Genomic DNA, 17,384 nt, shown 5'->3' with positions numbered 1-17,384 from the left:
TGGGGAGAGAGTGGGAGATCCCCTTCCCCATCCCCCCCCCCGCCCATCCACACTGGTAAAACCCTCACTTGGAAGTAAGTCCCGAAAAGCTCACTGGTGGAAGGCATCTGTGGCAATACGGCTTCACTAAACCTGGGAAGAGAAAAGAGGGCCCTGGTGCCTGCAGCTCCTTATATGTAGGGTCTTGAGTAAATTCCCTCTCAGCAAGTGGGCAGTCCCAGAGGGAGGCTACTAAGAAACTGCGTGGGCTGGCAGGCAGGGACAGCCTGTTCCCCCCAGCTTTCCCCCCCAGCAGGGTTTCTGCAAGATGAGAACAAGCCCTGTGTTGCAGTCTTTCTTGCTACTAGGCCTATGTTTTCTTCCTCTTTATTTCATTTAATGATGCCTGCTCCACGTCCTTCCACTATTTAGTGCCAGCTTTTCTCCGAAGTAGTTGTCGCACTACCGTGTTTCCATTAGTTAGGGAGAATGAAGGCCACATTTGCTCAGGTTCTGCTGATAGGAGCCTAGTTGTGCTGGTTGCTTTTCTACTTGCTGCAGAATAGTTGTCTCTGCTGACAGTCTGGTTCTGAGGTGAATACACAGGTCTGGTCCACTCAGCCTGCCGTGACATTCAGGGCAGAACGGTACTGAGGAGGTTTCTTGCTCTGTCACGCTGCAACCTCAGGATTTCCCTCTTACACACACCTCTTGGCCTCCTCCACCCCACTGCTTCCAGTTTCTTTCCAGGCTTCTCTCCCTCCCGCTGAGAGGATTTTTCTAATATTCTCCCACTAGGAAGATATTAGTTTTAATTTTTTTTCTGTACAGTGTTTTTGTGTTGTGTAGCTTTCCCTGTGTTACTTTTAGCCTGGGATACCTCACTGCCTAAAGAACAGTTTGGAGTAACAGAGGCTGTTCAGCATCTATGGCACGGGGGCTGGATCCTCCAGCGGCATTAGGTATTACCGTGGTCAGTGCTCTGCCTTTTAGTTGTCCTCAGCCCTGATTTAGGAGCACTAACAGCATGTGGGAATAGATGGCCTGTTAGAAAATTGGTGAGAAACCCACTGAGAAGAGACTGGTTTAAATAGATGGTAGTGAAATGAAAAGAGGCAGTTCCTTTGCTAAACTGAGTACAACTGCTCAGAGTAAGCACTCATCTCTGGGCAAGCAGCTGTCCCCCTCCTATTGACGCTTTTGAGCCTGGTGAGAGAGACAAATCTGACAGTGAGTACGGAATGGGGCTTTGCCAGCAACACTGGCAAAGGGACCGCCAGGTAGTAGATGTCCACACGTGGCCCATGTCTAAACTCCTGTTATCATCCGCCTGGAAGCCAACTAGACTTAGGTATCTACTGTAGACTGGGCTTAACCTCTATTATCAAGATTTCCACTGCCTATAAGGAGGGCTTTGGAAAGCAACTGAGACCTATATGCGGCCAGCAGAGTTCGGGAGTTTTGGTCCTTCAGCTGAATCTTGTCCTTATTTTCTCCAAGGGCTTGAGACAAATGGGAGAGGTAAGAGAGGCTGCTTTTGGCAGGGGTCTAGCACTCTCGCTCCCACGCAGGAAGGCAGGGTTGAGGTGGGGCTGGGTGTTGGCTAGTTGCAGCGTACCACTGTTAAGGACAGACGGTGCAGTCACAGGCTGCTGAACTTGCGACTCTCACCTTGTAACCAAGGCAGGTGCCGCACTCGCCCGTGGCTGACGTTCACTGTTGTGTTATTCAAACACCATATCTGGTAGGAGTTTCATACTTACCGTCATGTTCTACATCAGTCATTATTCTCTGTAAATATCTACCCAACATACTACTGCTGTTCCAGTCTACTAGGTGTATACAAATAGAACTGTTGAAAGTATTATTTATACCAAATTTATACCTGTTAAAAAACCCCACAAACACAAGAATGCTTCTTTACCTGATGGAGCAGAACAGCTTAATCTATCAGTTAAACACGTTTGTTCTTCCCTTTTCCGTGACTCTTGGTCTGGTTTTCACATGCCAGAAAAAGAGCTATTTTGATGCTATTGGCTTCAGTCACTTCGAAATATATAGCTTTTGGCATGAAATCCCATCCTTTGACGTTTTTCATCTCTGTAAGATGTTTTTTCCCCTTCTTTAATGTGGCTACAGCATGTACATTAAAATATTTTGAGTAACGTTCAAGCAGCTCTGTGTTTTCTCTTATCCATATCCCCCTGGATTTTAGCATTTAATGACAGGCTTTGATAATGCCAATATTACATGGCCCAGAAAATCATTAGCTGGAACAGAGATCTGAAGTGACAGAAAATCAAGTGGGAATGGCGGTGTTCTCCCCTCACCGCAGGGCAGCTGGCATACAGCTTTGGTCCCATGCCAGTTTTGACACCGTCACCGTGTTTGCAGGTACCGCACAGGCACGAGCGCCCCAGCACCCCGCTTCCCCAGCGGTGCCAGGCCCTGTGGGGAGCAGAGCCTGCCAGGCTCCTCGTGCCACTGCCACCCGTCTCCTGTCCTCCCCTTCCCCGGCTCCATGGAGGGAGGCACAGCGAGGACGGCACCTCGTCCAGAAGTGTGCTTGCAGCTTTCTGCTATTTGCACATGTCACCTACCAAAAATCCCGCCCCGAAAAGCATTGGGCAGTACCTGGCATGGGCTGGGCTGGTCCTTCAACCCCACCACAAGAGAAAGCAAGGAATGGGACAGCTCAGTAAGAGGTGTCCCCTACACAGGGGTTTAATGGCCACAGCGCTCACTTCACACAGGTACAGGAGCCAACCTGTGCCAAAGCAGGCTGCCATGGGGTGGTACTGTTGCTCCAAGCTGCCTGTGCTGAGCGAGACACCAGATGGACAAGGCCCAAGGTGTTTGAACATCTGCTGCAGGTGCAAAAGGAGGTTAAAGCTGGTGGAGCGGCTTGGAGTGAGCTTTTCCAGGCAAAGGGCCTCGAGTCATGGGCCCTGTTCCATAACGGCAAATGATTCAAGTCTTAGAGCACTTCGGAGCGCAGTCAGTAGCAGCACCCCATCCTTTTCCCCTCATCTCCTGCTATTACTTTACTTAAACAGTTTTTACAGTAGAAAGCTCTGCTCTGGAAAATTCAATGGACTGAATTAGACAACAGAAATGGTGGTGACAGCAGAACAGCATGTGTATGTGTACAGCCCCCCCTCACATACAGCCGAGGGTCGGGGTTAGCTTGACTGTGCAGCTCTTTCTGCAGAAAACAGCCCAGGGAAGGAACAACCCTGCATTTAATTCTTTTTTCTTAGGCATCTGCTTTACAGTGTTATTCCTGCCAAATATTTATTAACCTACAAGCAGAGAGGGCTCTGCTTTACATTAAGAAACAAACTGTTCATTTTCCTTCCCCCCACAAAAGCGTTAGTGCTTTCTCTGAGCTGGTCCGTACGTTGCTGATTTGGAAGACACATTTGTTTCTGTATCGCTACTGATGGCGAGGCTGAGAGAGGATTTCACAGGCCAAACCTAGTCCAGGTTGTCCAACAAGATAATGCAGTCAGGCTGACTAAAGGAGAGCTGCTCTTCTTCCTGAAGATTTGTGAGATGGCAGCATTTGTACTTGGCTTCAAAGTCCCCCGGCTCTTCTATTAACATTTCCATCCTGGAACAGACAAAGAATCAAACCCTTATTTACATAATTTAGCATTCATAAAAACCCTTTGTGTATCCCTGAGAGCAAAATGAATTATGCACTAAATGGATCTGGCAACTGTACAGGCAGCTACAGCACAAGATTTCAGCTGTGGCAGCTTTCCTGAGGGAAGCCATCAATCTGGGAATCCCCCTCTCCCCCCCAGCCCCATCCACAGTACGGAGCCCGAGGAGGATGCTGCCTGGGGAGTCCTTACAGGGAGGATGGGGAAGCCCCACTCCCTTCCATTCTGCCTTGGGTGGAAGGGGAGGGAAACACATGCAAGCCCTGGGTCTAAAAATGGTCAGGCCTTTTGTTTCTGAAATTCAGATTTTGCAACCGTTTCCAGCTCACAAATCGAAGGCGGAGGTTTGCTGCTGCCAACTGCCCTCGCAGCTTCACTATGGAAAATAAAACTGTGCCGTTCTGTGTTTGCAATCCTCCATGCCCTAAGAGCAGAGTGAGGAGGGAAGACTCACATTATTTAAGCAAAATTGGTTTCTGCAACCTCAAGAGCAGGACAGCAGGGTGTCCTCAGCTTCGAGGATGAGCACAAACAGTAGCTTTACCCCAGAAGCAGCAGCAGCTCTCACAAAGAGATTTTCTTCATCAGCTCTACCACTTCTGCTTGACTTCTGCAGGGAGAATGCAGGACGCAGTGCCAATGGCTGCAGCTCCCATGCCAAAGGCTGTCCTCCCAAGAGGCCAAGGAGGACACCGTCCAGCTCTAAGAGACCTGTCTTATTTGTATAGGTAAGTTGGGGGTAGGTTATAAACCCAGAAGTGCAGAAACATGAAAGGAATTTACTAATAGTTGCTATTCCATTTTTCTTTCCCTAATGTTTGTAGTGGCTGATACCAACCTTTCTGTAACAGGGCAACTGAAGAACAGTAACATGGAAAAGCAGAAAAGCACAACTGTATTCTAGGCTGATGGGCAGCTTGATGAACAGTTGTTAATTTCTCAGCTTTTGGTCTGTTTTGACATGTCATTTCTGACAGTTTCCTGTCAAGAAAAAACCCCAAACTTCTGTTCTTATGTCAACAGTTCTTTTCCCCTGTCCCCCTGGAAGGGGAGCCCACCCCACAGCAGTTACTACACCTGAGCAGCCCCTCCAGGTGTGTAGCACAGCAAGAACCAATGGGCACTACCTGCCTTTCCAGAGGAGACAGAGAAGCATGAAAGGATTTTTTCTGGCACAGCTTGCCTCCAGGGCTGATGAATCAAACCGACTGCGCTGCAAAGATCTACTCTTTTTAGGAGAACCACTTGCCAGTTCCCCACTGAAGTGCAAATATTTTACTTGCAGAACGGTGCAGATAATTCATCCAACAAGCTTCAATGGGATTCCCTCTATTTTCAAATTATTTGCTGACTTAGGCTGTTTAAAGTAAGTCCTTGGGGCTGCTTGTTCATGGGTACTCGTCCAATACTCAGCACAAGGAAGCCTCTCTTACAGCAGAGGCTTTGAACACTCCACAGCGAAGGAAACGATCCAGAGGTGGGTTTTTTAATGGATCCTGACTACTGAAAACCCAGTGTCTCATCTCCTTGCAATAACACAGCTGCCTCTGACTACACTTAGATGGTTAGGAAAAAAGCTTATGTCTAGCAACAGAAAGCTGCAGAGCTTTTCTAGGAAAGCGCCTCAGTTGCCACCACAGCCCGTTTATCCCGTTAGCCACGGCCAGGCTTCTCCATGCGTGGTTCAGGCCAGAGCACTGACAGTATGGGTGAGGCCCCCGGCTACCAGGTAGATTGACAGAGGAGCTGCTCCAAGCAAAACACTTTCAGTTCAGGGTTTCAAGGCTGACTGCTTTGAAAAGGTTTCACCTGCTGTTACCTAACTGCACCAGCCGCAAGTGCTGGTGGCTGAAGGAGGATGAGCATGAGGAGGAAGGAGAGGGGTGAGGAAAGAATGACAACACCTCGGGGCAAGTGGTGGCAGTTCAAAACTGCAGCTGAGAGCAAGGGCGACAGACCCGTCCTGGGCGAGGGAGAAGCACCAAGAGGTTCAGCTTGCCACCACAGGGGAAGAGAGGCTGTTACAGAAGAGACACAGTGACCTGGAGCCCCGGACAAAGCAGACAGGGAAGCCCCTTTCTATTGACCAGGCAGTTTTCTACAACTGATTTACACTTAAACTTTGGTGGCCAGAAGGGGCCCATGCCAGACTGATGGGTGACAGGGACGTTTCTGGCCGAGCACGCTCTCCCTCCCCAGCCATTGCCAGTGCTGAGGGTGGGAGAAGCGTTGTGCAGCAGAGCAGAGCTACCGTACAGGTTTCAGTCCTATAGGGCTTCACTCTCACCCGTGTACAGGGGAGAAAGAAATTGCAGAGGAAACTCAAAAGGTGATGAGACCAACTGATGCTGCCATCAGCCACTGGGAGACTCCAGAGGCTGCAACCAGCCTTGGGATGGGAGATTACCAGAGGAAAGGTGAAAAACAGCAGAATACGGCTGCTGGAGGCTCCCACCTTGCAGATGCTGGGAAGAAACTGCTGAAACAGCCTGTTTTTAACACCCACAGCCCTGCAGCAGCAAGGCTCAGAGGCAGCAGGTGGATCACTGTTGCTTCTGCACCTCCAGCTTCTCCCATTGCAACCGCTGGTCTGCAGCGGGACACGGCAGCTGAGAGCGCTGTCCCTTTGGGAGAAGCCAAGAGAATGAAAGAAAAGGGGCTAAAACTGTGCTCTGAAGGTGGCAACAGCAGCAGCGGGTGGTCCCAGAAACAGAGTTCCAGACCCAGTAAACCTTTCCTAGGGCTGGGACACTGAGAAGACCTCTCTTCTCCAAAAGCAAAACCAGCAAGGAAACTGGCTTGGATGACAAAGTCAAACTGCTTATCCAAAAAGCTGCAGGTCTGGAGCAGGATTGCCTATGAAAGGCTGGAGGACTGCCGCCTGGAATGACTCCTGGCACCGGAGCGATGCTCTCACCTGGGCTGGCTGCGGGGTGTACAGCCAGGGCAAGGGCAGAGCCCAATGGCTGCGGCCCTACTCCAAAACAGCCGGACAGGAATTTTGTTAGAAGGGATATCCACTTGGGGATTTTAGTTTGGGAATACGAGACCCTCCCCAGAGAGAATCAAGGTGAAAAAAAACTGGCCCAAGAGCAACCCTTATCAGATACTCATAAAGAAGTCTGTGTTGTGTTTTGAAAAGAAAGTATCAGTGTTGGTGAGGCCAAAATGTCACCCGCTTTATTTTAGGTGACTTGCTACAAAGTTCGTAGGATTCTTCATGCGCAGATGACAATTAAAAAAAAATTAAAAAAATCAGTGCACATAGCACAAGGGAGATGATTCTTTTCAAAACATGCTTTCATCTAGGAAACACCCTAGTGCTGAGTTTCCCATTTTTTATTAAAATCAATTATATTAGGAAATAATAAAACCTCCTTAACTGTGTCGTATTAGCTCACCTGATCTTTACTCCTCGCTGCTCAAACACCGAGTGCTTGCAACAGGAAATAACTAAATCAAATGTAGCAGCACATAACATAGGGCAGCTCAAAACTTAGAACAGAAATGTTCAATTAGTTGCCATTTTCTAGACAGTTACTTGTGAGCATCGTTGCTTGCACTGCTGTACTATACAGATCTGAAAGCAAAAGGATGTAGTGGGAAGAGAGATTTAAGGGATTTTCTCCATGCGTGAACCCACTGGCACAACGGAAACGTACACCAGAGCTTTCGGCCACATTTTTAAGAAGAAAGGTTTCACATCAGCTTTGCGCATGACAACAGTTCAGTCACAAATCTTCAAGCCGCTGCAGTTTGACGTTGCTCAGTACTAGTGGTTAACCAAGCCCGTATGAGCAGCAGCAGCCCTGCACGCGTAGCTGCGTACAGCTTAGTTGTGCTGCGTGTCCTTCTAAAGGCAGAAGTCCCATTCCAGCGATCACTGGCTGACTTTCAGAGTCAGCTCTGGTTTCCATTTTTTAGTCTCAAAACTATGCACAAACCTACCCAGGAAGATAATATAGCAGTTCCTAATGCTGTTTTATTATCCTAAAATAGAATAACGATTCCTGCTCTCTACTTGTATCTCTGATGCCCTCATCTTTTAGAAATTTCCCCGCATAGAAATCCTGAAACAGGATATATACTGAGCAACAGATATCCATAAACACAAGTGTACTACGTAGACTTCAATTACGTATCAGGACCGCTCTCTGGCTGTATCCTAGATACTGCAGAACAGAACAAAACCAAACCACGCTTGCATATCGCAAAGCAGCACATCTGCAATTAAAACCACCTTCCCACCACCCCTTGTCTTCCCAAGATCCTTTACAACCCTCCTTTCAGTTAAAAAACCCAAACAAACCAAAACACACCTCCACTTCCTTCATCCTCCCTAGTCTCTTTCTCAATCAAAATCTGTTTTCCAACTGCTTCTCTTCCCACTGTTACTTTTCCTGCCAACCCATCCCCTCTCCTCCTCTCCCATCTCACCCTTTCACTTGTTCCCCCCACCAGCCAAGGCGAGCAACTTCTCCAGCCAAGCCCAGCTCCCGCTCAGGGCCCATCCCATAAACCAGCCATTGCAAAAGAGGCACCAATGTTTCATACAGTAGGTTTCAGAGAAATGGGAATTTGTATCCAAGTGAAAGAAATACTGTATTTGGGTCGGGGGGGGGGAGGGGGCGCGAAAAAAGGATTGGTTGTGGCTTTCAAAGATCACAAGCCCTTTTCTACTTGCAATCTTACACCTGCGAAATTCCTTCTTTCCATTCAAGGAGAACGTGGGATCCCAAACCGAAACCTACCATACCCCACTTTCCGCGCTTCAGAGAGCAAAGCTTGCAGGAGGCACAGTCCACGGACACATCAAGGGAAAAGTTGCTTTTTCTGCTCCCCGTGGATTCTGTCACAGCAGCTTTCAACAGGCTGGGCAGTCCCTGGTCCACCTGGTCTGCAGTTGCAGTGAACGAGCTGCACCATTTCAGGCTTGGCCATGATGCCACTTACCAGAAACAACCAGAGACGCACTGGAAACTTCTAGGACTAAGGGAGGAGGGAGATTCCCACATTCAGTCACAAGGTGGTACGTCAGGACAAAAAGTCGGTGGCAGGAAAGCCCTCTGACTGCAGGCCAGCCCCTCACTTGGTGATTTAATGACAGCAAAGCTATGAAGACAGAAACCTTAGAGCTGTGCAGCAGCTCTAGCTCAAAGTCACCTAGCAAATAACTTTTAAAATTACTGCTTAGAGAAATCCAGCAGCCAGACACCCCTTTCAATTTTGTTAATGAAAAATAATAATCAATAGCTGAAGACATCTTTAGGTGGAGCACTGGAGAAAAATACATGCCATTATTTCATGGGTTTTCCAAATGAATTCATCTGGATCAGAAGTGACCTGTCTAAAGGCAAATGCCAGCATCAACTCTATTTCCAAAGCAGCGTCCCTTCTATGATATGGTATAAAACTGAGTTTCTTAATAAAATTAATTTCAAGTCCCTGATGGTCTTACAAATTTGGTGACAACTTCGATCACTTCAGTAATTCTGAAAGTTTAATTAAAGTTGTGCACAAGTACAAATGGGAACTGTAGGTAACTTGTCACAAACCCTTGTGATTCTGAAACTAACTGTAATAAACTAAGCTTCTGTCAGGAAAGGCTTGATTTTGCATAGCTAAACTTGGAAGAAGTTCCTGCTCCATCTTGCATGCTGAAATGCTGGAGTTTTTCTGCATAATAAGTAAGGCACAGCTCAAACGTTCAGCCTGACTGAAGTATCTTCATCCTGAAAATTCTTGAGGCAACCAGGAAATTTTTAATCCCCTGGTGAGATTAAAAATCTACCTGGCAGCAGTTGGCTACAACAGTGCCAGGGAAGCACCTTAAAGCTGATGCTGTGGGGGTTGTCCTCCTGCTGAACATCAGCAGCACGGAAACCTGCGTCCCCCTGCCTGCTCCACAGAGCAGAAGCCCAGGGCAAGCATCTGGGTAGCCCACACTATGGGCTACCTGGAGGCTGAGCCCATCAGGTACATCGCATCTGTGTGGTATGACACATGGTATGAAGTTCCTGCTTCAGCAGCGAAGACCACCGTTGGACGAGGGGCATGGATTGACTAATGTAACAGAGCTGCTTGGAGCCCCGGGCTCATCGCCAGCCCATTCCAGCATCGGCTTTCCTCAAAACACAGGGCTGGAGAGGGTCTCCTTGGCTGTCACAGTCCCGTCTCAGGCTACTGCCTGCTGAACAGAAGATAAGCCCAGTCAGAAGTTCACAAAACACTATTCCTTAGTTATATGTACTGTGCTCACTCCTGATGACTGTTCCCAAAATTTTTTTTAGCGACAAACAAAAGCCTTCATCTTTTAAAAGGTGATGCTCTGTTCATGCAGAGTCACATGCTAACATACCTTTAGAGCTAAACAAAGCTATTCCTTCACTCCTAATGGGATCTGGAAAAAAAAAAAATCCGTATTTGTTCAGTACTTGAGATGATTCTTTTCAGCGTATCTTGCATTACTGTTATTTTTGAGGCTTAAGATACTACAAAATGCAGATAAAAGCCTGATATCCCCTTCGCACCAAGGCTGGAAGCATCTTGGCAGTCTGTTAGGGTGCAGAAGGAAACGCTCAGAGGCATTTATCACTTGTCAAGTGAGACAATACTGAAATGCCCAAAATATTTTCTCGTTAACCTGTTAAGGACACCCTTGAGGGCAGAGCACCAGCATCCTGGCATCAGACTGCTACCTCGGAAAAGGAATCTTCTGGCTCACTCGAGAGAGGCATTTGAGTGACGCATAAGGACACCCAAGTTTCCGAGGTAAGTTTTGTAGACCTAAAATTCACTAAACCCTGCGGAAAGACTAAGTGAGGGTGAAAGACATTCTGCATGTGCCTGAAGCCCAGAAAAAAAGAATTTAAACGGCATTTTCCCCACTTTGACAAACCTTTCAAGCAACAGAAGGCTGACTGGAACTTCTGTAGGGCAGGAGAGCAGCCTGCAGCTACAAAACTCCAGGATTTATTTTAAACCTTATCAACTGCTGCTGCTGGACAGTTAGGACATTTGTAACACCGCTAAGGAGATAAGGTTTCAATACAGTGGCATCTTGGGGGAGGCAGTATATATTTAAACGGGAAATCTGTCAAATATAAAGTACTTCTATACCTTACCTGAAAATGATTCCTTGAAAAACAACTTATGCTTTTAAAGGCCAATACAATTACATATTATTTTAATCTTAATGCTAAAGGAAGACAGAAAAAGCATATTGACAACGTCAACACTTCAGTGAGAGAACTTTGTATTGCTATCCAATTATGCGGTCTGCCCAGCTTTTGGACCTATATAAAACACGCAACATGAATCTTACACACTTGTCAGCTGGGCATAACCACCATCCATAGCTACATCAGAATAAACCAAGTTATAGGTATATAGCTTTAACAGGATTAGTACATACCACACAGCAGTACCGTGATGTGGTTCATACTTGTAACAAAACACCTCAAGGCACTCGGCACATCTTGTTCTCTCCACCTACAGTAAAAGAAGCCCCAAACCCGAAGGAATCGGCAAGCACCGTTGTCAACCGCCCTACTGAGAGGCAGGGTATCGTGTGTTTTCCTCTTCAAGGACATGCCATGAGGTGGACATTCAGGAAGGCATGCCCTAAGTGCCACCTCGAGATCAAAGACCAGAAGACAGACAGCAATCTCTCCCTCCCCAGCAAGTTTCAGTCCCCACGTCCAGGCTGTCTTGCATCGGCTTGGATTTGAGAGGGGAACATCACTGGACCCCACATCGCTACAGTTCACTTCTAGAGAGTTTTATGTACCTGTAACCCTCAAGTTATGCTGTACTACGACGTCTTCTAATCAAATAATTTAATATCCAATTTATCAAAGTAAGGAAGTCACTTGTTTTCTTTGTCACTGAACCGTGGTGAAAAAAGGTCACTGTTTTATTCAGCATCATAGTTACATAACAGTTGTCTGTTTCTATTACTAGAAAGAATTTATTAAAATAGTCCTGAAAGACATCTTTTCTTTCTCCAATGATTTCAAAACTATGCCTTTTAATGCCAATTCCACACAGTCACGGGTTTGATCGGTAGTAGTCAGTTATAGCAATTGTCAAGGCACAAGCTCAGCTCTGCACATCCGCTGCAGCCTGTATTATAAAAGAGATATGCCAGTTACGTCTTCACTTAAAAACGCATAATCCCTTTATCATATATTGCAACAGGAGAAATTAACATTAAACACAGACTACGAAAGGTAAAGGATTTATTTCTGATATGATTTGTAGAGTTAAATTAAAAACCTACCGAGTACTTTATGTAGTAGATGAACATAACCTTAGTACTTACTTTCTAACAGTTTATTTAATGGTTGGAAGTGTACAACATGAAGTAGGCCTTACGTTTAATATTGTTCAATTTTGCTTATTGTTAGATGAGATTAAAATGCAGTAGCCATCCCTTTAGATTATGTTGCAACACTGATCATGTGCCTTGATAAGTAGGAACAACGATTCATTAAATAAATGGTGATGACAACATGTAGGGAAGACTTTGGATTGTCTATTTAGAATGTCAACATAATAGGCAATTAAGAATAAAACTTCATTTTAAGTGCACTTCCACAATGCTTTGTTTATAATATAGCAAAAACTTCCTATCTTTTTTCCAAACACTTCACTCCCTACTCTAACTAAAGCTGTTCAGTTGAAAATGCACTTTCCCCAGTAAACTTCTTTTTAAAAAAAGTAACTAAAATTTCTACCCTTTCATATGCTAAGAAATGTTTCCTAATTAAAAACACAATTTATTACAAGACATGTGAAGACAACATATAGTGAAATGAATTTTAATTGTTGTGCTGTGACTAAAGTAAAGTTCTCAAGGCTGCAATTTAACATTCCAAGTTCTCCCTTCCATCTTTATTGATTCTTAAGATTTTGCACAGAAACTCTTTGGGGGCTAGAACAGCAGTAATTGCATCACACTGTTTTCCAAGACTTCAAGTTTCAAAAGCAAACTCTTCAAAAAGTACAGTTCTTGATTTGATTAGATACAGGGACAAAAATATAGCACATACTTGAAGGTTACATGGTCTACAAATGATGGCAATATTTTCCTTGGGAGAGTACAGTTTGTTTTCTTGTAAATACTCAAAAAGGCTCAACTTCAAGCAGTAATAAACACAAGCAAAAGTGATTTAACCCTTAAAATAAATATTCAGGAAAACCTCTCTGTACATACAAGTGAAAGAATATGTAACACTTTCACGCTAAAAGAAAAAAATAAAGATTTTGTTCATATAAGCAGCTGAAATCTGCTGTTCCAGCCCAATGTCCCCAGTAAAGAAGGGAGGCGCAAACACAGGTGACTACTGTAGCTCACTATCTTATGGCCTTTTTGGACAGGGACATCACCACCATCATTTTTTTAATCCCTTTTGTTATATTTATTACAGCATGCCAAATCCTTTGGCATACGTGATGGCCTTCAATAATCTTTCTTTAAGCTTTTCTTTGCTTGAGTACTCCGGAAGCAAAAGTACATTAAAGCATGTGTGAGATGTAGGTAACCTGTGGGGAAAACAAAAAAGAAGAATTCAGATCTGGGAACATGCAGTACCTGCCAAGAAATACACCACTATTTCACAAATCCAAACTAACGAATTTAAAGAGAACCTACTTTGCTGAAAGATTCAACCTTCAGATTTAACTAAGTTAATAAATTAAAAGCACAGAACTTGCTTCCATTTATAGACAAACAAGCAAAATGTATTTTTTTTTTACCTCTCTGTATCTGGGCCATTTTTGGCTATGATCATCTTTAACTTTCCAAGTCCTCCCACAGGGGCTCTGTCTGTGCCTGTTGTAAACTGTAAGAATAGTCTTTTCTGTTCATCTGTAAATGAATGGACTATTTCCCAGAATTCCCTATCAAGAAGAAATCAAAGAGTAAGTAAACTGAAAACTGTCTTTGCTATAAATGAAACTTTCAAAAGTAATTGAACTTGCAAGGTTTAGTAATTCTAATCAAACTTAACATCAGTTTACAAGTGGCACTCCTAAAAAAACCTAACAGTAACGTATTTACCAATTGCTGAGAATCAGAAGTAAAAATCAGAAACATTACCAAAACACTGCAGTTTAACTGGTTTTAAATGTTAATTCGGCTGATAAGTGATCTGCAGATATTCTTCCTTTACTTTATTATTCCTATTTCCTATGGAATTATACTGGTTCCACTACACTGTCCGATTCCACTACCTTCTTAAAACACCACAGTAAACAAATGCAGCTGCTGTCAAATGTTTTCTACCCTAGCGGGAACTAGTTAAGTAGTTGGCAAAGTCTAGAGGACCAAAGATGCACACTTCTCTGACCCTTGTCTTCAGAGTTCTCTAGTCAAAGGGAACAAGAAGGTAAAGACGTTAAAAACATTTTCCCTCTTAAAAACATTGAATTTACTTGATTTCTAATTAGAGAAGAAAGTTCTACACATGCGACCTAGTCAAACAATTCAGTGTTCGTCAAATTTTTTTTTCTTTTTTTTTTTAAACAACAACAGAACAGTGGTAATTTATTGAAACAGCCCTGTTTATACTGGGGAGTATTTAACTATATGGTATGAGAGAAAGACAAAAACCCAGGGAAAAATCCCTTTTAAGCTTTACCAAAGTTCACTGGAAGCTAACAACAATGCTTATACTGTCTGCTCTTTTCTAATAACAGTACTTGAGTAAAGTGAAATTATACATAAGGCACGTGCATCTCCAGTACTACAAAAATACTAAATCTTACAGTATTAAATTCATTATGAAGAAACAGGCATGTAAAGTGCTTTTAACCTTTCAGAAATTAGGAAAAATTACCTAATAATAAGAGAGTCTCTTGTATAGCCACCATCATATTCTGTAGTTTCTTCTAGTGCTTGAAAATCTAAATTCTGTAAGAAGATGACATTTTTAAAAACGACCACTAGTTATATAGTTAGGATCAAAAAAGCTCCACTTGTTCTGGTGTAAATTCAGGATTCTTACCCTACTTCCACAAATAAGTAATTCAATTTCCTCTGGTCTAAATAAATATTTCAAAGGAGATTCATTGGTCACCATGTGAAATCCTCTCCGAAAGGCCTTGAACTGCTTTTCTACTGATTTATTGAGTATATAGTCGGCATACAGATTGACAAATTCCTGTAAGGAAACAATCCCCAAAAAAACCTTAGTACTTTGACACGTGCCACTTGAAGTACCTCCCAAAAATATAAGACCTCGAAATACATTGAATTCTATAATTCTATGTAGATTATCTGGGCTCAGCTTCTACTTAGCAATAATAAAGAACAAGTCTCAAATATTTCTCAAACAGGTCAAACACCACACCCAGAAGCTATGTACGCATGTATGTATCGATGCTTTCTTTAGAAGAGAAGCCTTTTCTGCTTACAACTACACTGCACTATGACAATTTTAAAAGGCTTTTAAACGTAAGTTATAAGTGAGACCACACCTTTATAGAGTCCTACATGCTGCATAAAGTATCTAAAAATTACAGATTACGTTAAAAAAATTATGCGAGTGTACCTTTCTATTTTCATTTGTAATAGGAATTTTATCACCGTTTTCCTTTAAATCATGCATCATTGGATTGCCAAAGAGATCCGTATGAGATATTTGAAACGTTATCATCATATCATCTTCCACACTTCCTTCATACTCTAATAAGTCTCTCAAACTCTGGTAAAGAACCTAACAGAATAAGAAATACATAGCTGTCATAAATAAGTTTCATTAGATTTCACTGAGTAATACCCGAAGACATGAAATCATCTGCCTCAAAAAGGGTTGTTACAGTCTATGACACAAGTCACCTAAGATCTGCCATAACAGTCCAACCAAAGCTCAATGTTTGTAAAAACAACCAATAGCAGATACTAAGGAAAGACAAAAAAGAAACATGGCAATGAGTGATAACTCCCTCAGAAGAGCCTACCAGTGCCCAGGAATCTTCCTAAATGCAATGGTCAGACCCGTAGCTTAAGAGCCACTGGTTACCTCTTCCTCTTTTAACTCTTTTGAAACCGTATTTACTTTTGGTATCCAGAACATGTTACACCAGTAAGTTGAACATACACGTGTTAAAATCAAAGAAAACGCTATTTTAGATCAGATAAAATTCAGGCAGCAGGCTTTTATCTCCTACATCTTGATTTAAAACCCAGACAAACTAGGAAGTAATCTTGAAGCAACACAGGTGGGGCAGTCATTAAAGTAAGAAAACATTTATGCACAAAAAAAATAAATCACAGTTTAGGTCAGAATTTGCCAAGTGGAATCTGAAATTACCTGTAAGAGTTGCTCTATTCAAAGGAGCAACCAGCCTTCTTCCCTGCTATGCCTTAGGAAAAGCCCAAGACTCTCTTAGAAACCAAAGGCTATGCAGAAACGGAACAATTCTTTGGCTGAGACAGAGGTGTAGGACTCAGGAACACAAAGTGAAGGTAAAAACAACAACGGAGTGCAACTGTATTTTTATTGTGAAGTAAAAGTAATAAATTTCCCCTCAATGTTTTAATTATTGAAAGTTTACATGTAAGCCTCATCCTCTCACTATCTGTACCCCTTTGATTCTTCCACAGCACCTTTAAAAATATCTTGCATTGAAAATGACTGGACTTGGAACCGTTGGTGGTGAGGGCTGGTGAACACCCTATCCTCCACGTCCTATAGCGTTAGAAAAAGCATTGGAAGGCTTGACTACTCCGAATTTCATTTTTGGTTTGAGAAGTTCTGAAGTAAGTGTTTAAGTCATATTAGAATACAAAGAGATTAAAAAGGATTATTTTAGAAGAAGTCAGTGTAGGTGTCAGAGGTGAAACATAAGAGTAGGGGAGAAAAATTAAGAAATGCCCTGCCTTGTTCCACAGAAATAAATCCACTTTTTCTGTCATAAAAAAATTGTGACTATGTAACAAAAATTACAGGAAACTGGAAGTATGGTGTATTTCTCAACATTATTTCACAAAGAAACTGGTCAAAGCTGGCATGCTATTATATGTAGCCATCCAAAGCAGACCAGATAACCTATTCTTTTGATTACACATGCCTCATTTTCTGATTAAACAAAAATAAAAGGCAAGTTCTTTTTCAACAGTATCATTTTACTCATCTTTTTTGAATAGCTGAAGACTTTGCATAACTGCTTATTAAAAGGGAAATGTCCCACCATTTGAGATGAAATGAAGCATACTAATAACTCATACTAGCTAGCATGAGGGAAAGCCACTGGTGATCTTTGAAGATGGAGCAGGGCCAAGACATCCTGCATACATGCTTCTATGCTCTATCTACTAAAGCATGCACACGGCTTAGTTTTTTTGTGTAGCCACTGGCTGGGGAGGGGTGGGGGAAGATGGACACTGATCACTGCTCCCAAACTGTAGGGATATTCATGAACTGCCTCATCTGTCTTTTGCTTTAGACAAAAACCAATATGAGCATCACACCTTTGCATGTCTACCTCTACCTTTGCATTTTTTTATGGAAATCTACTTCTATAAATAGATATAAACAGCCTAATTTTAGAAGTCTCTTTGGTAAGATACTATTAATAACAGTTTATGCTTAATAGCACTTATTGATATTAAGCAATTTAGGCAGTATGTAAAAAAATAGAATAAAGCTTTATTGATACCCAGCTCTACTTGTTGACTTGACAATTCTGCCTCCTGCAAACCAGATGTAGTAAGAGGTTTTATTGCTTATT

At 43.2% G+C, this 17,384-nt stretch overlaps 1 protein-coding gene across 7 annotated transcripts in view; it reads right to left on the bottom strand.

The window, feature by feature from the left end:
* Positions 1 to 11,544: 11,544 nt before the first annotated feature.
* The window catches only part of UBE3A (ubiquitin protein ligase E3A), a 55,060-nt gene continuing 49,220 nt past the window's right edge, over positions 11,545 to 17,384 (bottom strand). For all 7 annotated transcript variants that reach the window (XM_076359031.1, XM_076359057.1, XM_076359022.1 and 4 more), the window contains 5 exons: positions 15,203 to 15,367; positions 14,657 to 14,812; positions 14,489 to 14,562; positions 13,407 to 13,550; positions 11,545 to 13,193 (listed from right to left, as the gene is read on the bottom strand). In XM_076359031.1, coding sequence (XP_076215146.1) covers positions 13,073 to 13,193; positions 13,407 to 13,550; positions 14,489 to 14,562; positions 14,657 to 14,812; positions 15,203 to 15,367 — 660 coding nt within the window. In that variant the 3' untranslated portion in view covers positions 11,545 to 13,072. The remainder of the gene's footprint in view (positions 13,194 to 13,406; positions 13,551 to 14,488; positions 14,563 to 14,656; positions 14,813 to 15,202; positions 15,368 to 17,384) is intronic.

The sequence above is a fragment of the Aptenodytes patagonicus genome, chromosome 1 (genome assembly GCF_965638725.1).
Source record: "Aptenodytes patagonicus chromosome 1, bAptPat1.pri.cur, whole genome shotgun sequence".
Classification (NCBI taxonomy): domain Eukaryota; kingdom Metazoa; phylum Chordata; class Aves; order Sphenisciformes; family Spheniscidae; genus Aptenodytes; species Aptenodytes patagonicus.
Note: the sequence above shows the minus strand (reverse complement) of the source record. Positions and strands in the feature narration are given on the sequence as shown.